General features: G+C 40.2%; 1 protein-coding gene across 1 annotated transcript; it reads right to left on the reverse strand.

The window, feature by feature from the left end:
- Nucleotides 1-53: 53 nt before the first annotated feature.
- On the reverse strand, nucleotides 54-7,263 carry LOC145438046 (katanin p80 WD40 repeat-containing subunit B1-like). Its single transcript, XM_080315415.1, has 2 exons — nucleotides 5,285-7,263; nucleotides 54-2,541 (listed from the first exon to the last, which is right to left on the reverse strand). The coding sequence occupies exons 1-2, from the start codon at nucleotides 7,124-7,126 to the stop codon at nucleotides 2,242-2,244; spliced, it is 2,142 nt and encodes a 713-aa protein (XP_080171541.1). The 5' UTR covers nucleotides 7,127-7,263; the 3' UTR covers nucleotides 54-2,241.
- Nucleotides 7,264-8,309: the final 1,046 nt, after the last annotated feature.

Below are 8,309 nucleotides of genomic sequence, written 5' to 3' on the forward strand. Positions count from 1 at the left end.
TACGCTAGGCAGCGATGCAATATACAGCAAATAATTTATCTAAGAATACTGAACTGAAACACATAGAAACAATGAAAAAAGGTCTTACGACAGACAAATCAGCGGTACCAACACAGTCCAGAAATAAGAGAATGCGACAGAAAATAAATTATTTCGTTAGCACCATTCCTTGCAAACGATAACTTGATAGCATATGATAAGAATTACAAAGCTCCAACTTCATACACCGACGACTTTATGCAGAGTTGTGAGCGCGGCATGACAGAATTGTAATTTTACGTTGGTCAATACAAAGCAAAACACACACTTATGCCAAGATTTTCTATCATTGGATATATTTATCGATATTGATCTTGAGAAGTATATAGCCCACTAAAACCCAGCAATTGACCTAGTGATAAGAGAATTCCAATTGATCAAGGTATGGTGTCCGTACATCTTCACCGGCACGAGGCACCAACAAATTAATACACTTGCACTTGTTGGTACCGGTATCTTAACGTAATAATAATTTGCAAGTGCTTGGTTGCATGTTAACTGCTCACGTTTGCAACTGTGGGATGCAAACATTACGCTAAAAGCTATAATATTGTCATGGTTCAGAGGACATCGTTCATGTTCCAGCTACATATTCAAAGTGGATTTGATGCATTCAAGACACATTAAATATTTTCAACTGTAAGCTATATAATGATACCTAAGTATTTTGCAAGTTTGGTGACTATACACTCTAACTGGAATGATCAGCTAATCATTCATCAATGCTCTTAAAACAACCAGATTATGTTATCCATAAACTGGGCATATTCTTATCACGAGCATATCATTTTGCAACGTACAAATACCACAACACATACAAAATTCGATCACTCCAAATTATACGATAGCACGAATCAGTCAATGGATCAATGGAAGTAATTTCAATCAAGGTAATACAGTGCCGACCATATTGGATTACAAAGTGTATGTGAAATCATAAGCTCACTAGTAGAGATGTTGTCATTGTATAAAATAGGAAAGGCTTGTCATCATAGCACACCAAGGAAATTCGTCAGAATATGATACAATAAGATAAATACAACAGGTCTTAAAGCAAGAACGAAAACTACACTACAACTACAACTCACAAACTTCAAATGAAAACATATCAAAACTTGTAATTACTGGATGACAAATTCCAATGCAACCATCCTGACAGTTGCAGAATAGATACCAACAAGCAACGATATATATGTATAAAGCAAGTATCAAGGACTTGCATTTTATCACCCAGTGTTAAAAGTTGCCTGGCCACAGACTTCGTGAAGCCTTAGCTTGAAAATGCAGCCTCCCCACTGCCAGAAAAATATCCATTGAAAATTTACCTGACATTTCGATTTAGATATCATGACTTGATGCTATAGTTCTACATTATATAAAGACTATTTGATTCTCCACACCGAAACTATTAAAGCATGTTGTTAGGGTAGCAACAGAATGGAACAAAGATGTCCACATAATAACACCCTGATAATGGTTGCCAGATCCCTGTCGAAATGTAAGTCAATAATAGGAACTTGAAGATTGGAATATTGAAGAACAGTACTCTGGTCTTGGTCAATGAAGTGAATTGAAAGGAATGTAATCTACATATAGCCATTTTGATTGGAGGTGTTTCAAAACTCACTACAGGTACTACAAGCAGTCAAATAGACGATGCAACTTGGCATACTAAAACACAAAACAAAGTATCATATGAAACATTGATTTCTCAGTCGAGACCATAAAGTTGCGGTAGTAGTGGTACATAAATCAATACACACACAAACACATGAAAGAATGGCACATGTATGATGAGATACCGACCTCACTCCTCATGCATTGCCATGAAAAGAAAAGTACAATTTATGCGTCCGTTGTGAAACTTTAGCAAGACCAGCTATCGTATGTTCTATACTTGAGGTAGTGATGTGTTCATCGCGATTCTACCTTGAACGAGAATCCAGCACTGATGAATCTGAATTCGCTATACGATGATCTAAGATTGTGAATTGTGATTGTCGTAGGTACACTGCCACATAGAGACTGTAAGAAAGCACAGATAGCCCACACCAGCTAATATCTGTCGAGTGTTGAACAGCAGCCAGAAACCAATGATATCCGACTTATTTCAACTCTGTGGCTTCCTCGAGCACCATGTTGCGTTATTACACCAGGAATCTTGGAGGTTAACGATCTCCAAATTCATTTTCCAGGCAATTACTAATCAAAGTTACTCTTTATCAAAATATTCAATTCGCGAAACGTAGTCCCGATTTTTCCTGTCGTGTGAACCTTTTTCTCCACAATCGGCCTGATTTGTGAAACATAGTCATTGCATGAAACACATTTCTTGTATCGTTCCTCTCGAGAAATATCTACTCCACCGCTAGGGTGGGCGGAAACGTTGGATTTGATAACGTGTCCGAATGTCTGTAGCACGACTTTCAACGCTCCACAAGCTGCCGCAACATACGTCTCGTATTTACTGGTGATCAAATCCAAGATCTCAGGCAGCATGACCTACAAGGTAAAATTGAATCAATACACACGTTGGCTAACTTAAAACTCAAAATCCTCAGTAGTCTACTATCAACGGTTTAAACATATCAAATTCTGGCTTGTTTTCCAATAGGATTGCCTACCCACAGATTCTACTTTGCTTCAAGATGAAAATTTTGGCACATAACCAAATGCATCTAAACTGATCATCAAAGATAAGCTCCCAACGTCTAGACTAGACTAGACTAGACTAGACAATTGTTTACGATTTATCATTTAAATCTTGATCTATTTGTCCATGTCCAGCAATAGGCAACAGCAGGGCTGGCCAACCTTTTCAGCCAAAGGGCCACATTCGATTGACGAACTGTGGCGCGGGCCACTAGCCGCGCGAAGCGCGAAAATTTTTTGAAGTTCACAGGTCAATAATATTGTCACCCGACTATATTGCGGGCCGGCTGTAGCCTATATCGCTGGGCTCTGTTTGCAAGGACTGGGCTATTGGCGTCTGGACATATCGATATCGAAAGTTTCGACCAACATGCGTCAATCATTTTGTGCCTAGGTTTCATAGTCGACGGTCTTTCTGCGAGTGCAAACGCAAAGTCGCATATGTTGAACGACACTCTGTCTCGTAATCGCGAATATAGTTAGATTCAATCTGATGCATTAGGCGTTCTTTCATTTTCACAAAGGGGTAACAATATTAAAAGCAAGAAATCGAGTGACAACATGTGGCGCGAAGCGTGCAGAAAATTTTTACTTTTGATAAATATATCGCAAATTATTCTGCTTTATTGTAGTCTACGAAGATCTACCAATATGTGACTGGCTCATGAATCTGCCAATGCGTCGGAACTGATACTTTAGTCATCTCATCTCAAGTGTTGCGGCCAGACTAATCAAATTTTTGGTTGGCCTCACAAGTTCACAATCTGTGCAATCCATTTTTGATAACATTCGAAATTTCGGAAATTACGTCGCGGGCCACGGGTTGGCCGGCCCTGGGCTACAGTGACCAATTAGAAATAGGATTTCAATTTAACTAATTATTGCACGCCTGCAAATCGTGCACTGTGCGCCTTCATAACTTAGCAAGCAAGTTATGAATATCCTTGTAGAATGATATGCTACTGTAATTGTCAAAACGTAAATGGTCAGGATATAAAAAAAGATATATATATAACAGTAGGGAAAGTCCATGTAATATTTACTGTGTAATGCACTAAAGCAAATAAAGGATAGTGTTATGAATGATGTTCCTTGGTTTTATATCCTACCTTTAATTTCCTATTCATTAACAGGGATCGTGAATATTGCGTCAGTAGTGATTTACACCTACAGTAAATTAAGCATAGCCAAAACAAACACATTGAAAGTTGATGACAGTGTGACATTGAAACTATTCCCAGTGGTACCCTACAGAGAGATAACAGCATTTAGATGGATTGATAACAAAACATACATTAGTACCAAAATAAACATTGCTTTACCTAGTGGGAATCTATATGATTTATCCTATTACAAAGTAGCTTCCAGAGAATTCACTAATACTGGCATGCAATGAAATGAAAGATATCAGAGTAAAGTAGGATTATTCTTACTCAGATAAGATACAGGCAGTTGTAGGAGTTCAAACAAAACAATTATAAGCATGATGTGATGTACCATAGGTCTGAAGACAGTACATTTTCACAAGCATGAACAATTATACCACTTCCAGGTAAACACCAGTCAACAATAGCAACTTAGCAAGTCATTCAACCCCTATGTCCATTGTCCAGCTGTAGAGATATATACCGTATATGCAATAGGCCTACACTACAGGTTATCCCACAACATTACCGAAGGATCTTCAATATGCCAACACTGGATTACAATTTGGAACCCATTGAAAAAGGTTACCAGTGAATTCGGCAATATGTGAATTCGTCTTAATGAATCCATCACTTTGTGCATTTGGCATTAGAAGTGTAATAAATAACTATTATTATTATGAAAGTGATGCATTGATAGCGTATTGCACTGGTTCCTAACCTATTTCGGCTCCTATCAAGCTCGACATATAACAATCAACTTTTCGCGGCGATCCCGGTATCTGTGAAGAGTTTGTGGCGAGTGGACATTCTTTTTCAGTCAACTTTCGCGACGGTGCCAGAGTAACCAGTTTTTCCCTTCGTTAGGTAAATTAGAGTTAGAATCATAGCTACAGTTCATTTCCCTAATTAGATTAGAATTACTGAATTAAAAAAAACTTTGAATTGAATTCCGGATTCGAAATAAATGCAACAAAAATCAAAGTTTAGTTCAAATCCATTCAGAGTTCGTCCTCATAAGCGTTACAATTGCAAATGTCTGCACGCCGAGTTTGACTAATTTCACAAGATACTGTTAGGCCTAGCCTATAGCAATTTCACACAAACCAGAAATTGGATAAGAATTAGAGCATAGAAACATTTCACAAGTTAAACTGGAATTGGATCACAGGCGTTTCACATTGAGTTGCTTTTCAATCAATAAAATTGACTGAATAATTGACACATTAGTTATTTTGACTCCCTTCCCTCAAAATCTTTCCCAGGGGGGGCGATATCTACCCCTTTGGGAGTCACTGCTCCAATTAGTCCAATAGAGGACCTAATTCATCTTCTTGTCCAATCTGTTTGCAGGAAAACAATATAGGCTACAATGAACAATGGCTGCACCAATTCCATCAATCACAGACACACCACGCTAACAGAAAGGCAAGCTAAACCACACAAACCTGGCAGAGATCCAGAGTCCAAAGCGATTTCTTCAAGTTCAACACGCTGAATAAATCCACGAGTAGGGCTTGATCCTTCATTCGTACGGCTGTATTCATGGCCGTCATGACGTCGCCGCCAGTCCACATAGCACGCACGACTTCTAAATTTTTCCGTCGCGCGGTCAACACGATTCGCATTGACTCAAAGCCGTGCTTTATGTTCGCGATTGCTTCCTCGCTGGTAATCGTTTTCTTCTCTGCACTATACGACGGTTCCTTTTTAGTTGGTAGAAATGCGTTCATGTCTAATCCAGTAGCGTCTTCTCTACTGGACGGAATAATTGTAGTCATTCGAGTATCATCTAATGAGTTGGACATGTTATGCGGTTCCTCCGACTTCGAAACATCAGGCGTAGGTTTCCCATCACCATTTTGCTTTGTGGGTTTATCTCTGGTAGGCACTTCATTAGCGGGATAGTTTGCCTCGATATTCGAAACTGCAGGTTCTGGAGTCTGCTTTTTAGGTTGCACTGGTTCAGGCACCTTTTCCTGCACAGGATTGACTTTCGTGTCTGTTAATGGCGTTTGGGGTCTCAAGTGAGGGAGTATGTTGGTAGCTTTGTACGTGCTGGGTGAAGGTTTTACTTGTCTTGCATTGGTACGATCACTAGCCTCGGCAGACACTGGAGTATATTTCTTATCGTCTGGCGAACGGGGTAAGGTACTTTTGGGATGAAAAACTTCGTTAGGATGCGGCAATTCTTCCGGTTTATTATTGTTGAAGAATTTGATGTCTGGTTTTTCTGCGTTGCCCCGTTTTTCAGCCGCTGAAGTGGTCGGTTTTGTAGATTGCGGCCTTCTTGTGATGTTATCAGTAGGCACGAATGGTTTGAGAGTGGCGGGAGGTTCAAAAGGGTGGATTGTGTTCGGTAGTTCGAATGGTGAAGCCTTCACTTTGGTTAGATCGACCACGTGATTCGTCACAATGTTCTGAGTGAAGGAACATGATATTAGTTGCCTGGCGGATACAACGACATCCGACGGTCTACCCCATTTTACCATTAACGAATCTGTATTGCGAGGTTCAGGTTCCCAAACGTACGCGTGGCACATGTCCTGGGACACTGCGTACACACAATGTCCGCTTTCTGAAAACGCGACTTTTAGAAGTCCGCTCGACTGCGGCTTGGAACTCGATATCATTTTAAACTGTTCCACATCATACACTTTCAAAGTTCTATCCTTTCCTCCAGTTGCAAGCAATAATTCGTTAGGGTGAAATTGTAAGCACGTAACTGGAGCACCGTGATCAGAGAATTGATGTAGTAATTTCCCAGTTGACAAGTCCCATATTTTGCAAACTCCGTCATCTGAAGCGGATGCAATCCATCTTCCATCAGGTGAAAACTGTAGAGCATTTATGGCACCTTGGTGTCCTGTATACTGAAAGATGCACCCTCGTCTTCTACAATCCCACATTTTAACTTTATGATCAAACGATCCAGACGCTACAAACTCTCCGATCGATAAGAAATCGACGCATGTTACGGCGGCTTTGTGACCGGACATGTGTCTAGTTACTTTGCCTTCCGCTATATTCCAAATACGCAACTGTCCCGATCTTGAACCGGCGCAGACTAACTCTTCCGACGCGTTAAACGTGAGAGCTTCCACGGCTGACGTATGACCCGTGAACTGCATAACGCACGAAGGTTTACCTACCGCCCAGAGGTTGACCTGTCCGTCTTCGCCACCGGTGGCCATCACACGGCCTGACTTTTTACCAAGGGCAGCCGCTGATAGCCCGACGCTGTGCGCTGAAAATTCTTGAAGCAACCAGCTGCGTTTCGAAGAGCCCATTTTGCTGATCGCACGCAACTACGGAATTGTTAGAAATTACGTGGTTTGGACAAAAGTAACAGCTGCAGAAAAATTTCAGTACAGCAAATATTGATTTACTAAGGATAGGCTAGGCTACATTCAACAGAAAATTATGCCACTTATCAGTTATATGTGTAACGAATACACTAAGAATTTGAATGCTGACAATCAGACATTTATATATAGCCTACAAACCACTGGATTTTCAAAATGCACAACAATAACACTATGGAACTGGAACTACTCGTATTTCAAAACTTGCAACCAGGACTAGAGCTAAAACTACTCACATATCAGTAATCAACAGTAGTAATTCTAGAACTAGTTAACTACAGACCTTTGAAAACCCGCAAATAATTAAGTAGAGATTCAATTCTAAAGCAACTTATTAAGTTTCATTCAATCAGAATCGGATCAGATTTCCATTTGATATAACATCAGTACAAGTTTGAAATATTTGAGGTTTTAACTCAAACACCCACAGAGAGCTAGCAATGGGCCTGTATGGAATCGGTGTCTTGTGCTCACACTATACGTTTCATTTTTTGGTTATTTTTTATTAAATTACTTCAACTTGATGGCTGCTCAATTATATATATTAGGCAAAACGTACCGAGAAACCAGTAGGGGCAACGGCTGCAACTGCTGCAAGAACATCATACAGCACCTGCACCTGTATCACGATTCAGAGACCTATTAGAGTAGAGACCTATTTCCCCTGTAAGGTAGGGTTACCATATTTTAAATTTCAAAAAAGAGGACACTTTTTTCAAGTTATTACAATGATCGTAAGTTGACTAAAAATAGGGTGAAATTTCCGCGTCACGGCGCCGGTAGGCTATACCTTGGTTAAATCCATCAGGTTTCCACGAACTGTCTGTCTCCGTTCGATTGACCATTTTTTTAGCCAACCTCTACGGCAGTTCTAGAAAAAGCCCATTTCCGCGAGCACTCTGTGGCAAATTGGCCTTTGTAGTCGCCACTGTATAGTCGTGTAACACTTGAAAGAAAAAGAGGACATTTGTTGGGCGTCCCCGGGGGACATTTTGGTTTTATTAAAAAAAAAGAGGACGAATCGTCTCCGAAGGACACAGAGACACAAAAGCACATATGGTATCCCTATGATTCGTCAGTTACTAACGCTATCGCAAACTACGATATC

The sequence above is a fragment of the Botryllus schlosseri genome, chromosome 4 (genome assembly GCF_051294905.1).
Source record: "Botryllus schlosseri isolate E-star chromosome 4, Bs_hap1, whole genome shotgun sequence".
Taxonomy (NCBI): Eukaryota; Metazoa; Chordata; class Ascidiacea; order Stolidobranchia; family Styelidae; genus Botryllus; species Botryllus schlosseri.

Excerpts from the sequence above, each read along its gene's own strand:
- LOC145438046 (XM_080315415.1), bottom strand. The coding sequence starts at position 7,126 with ATGGGCTCTTCGAAACGCAGCTGGTTGCTTCAAGAATTTTCAGCGCAC. Across the intron at positions 2,542-5,284 it reads GGACTCTGGATCTCTGCCAG|GTCATGCTGCCTGAGATCTT; the intron begins GTTTGTGTGGTT and ends TTTACCTTGTAG.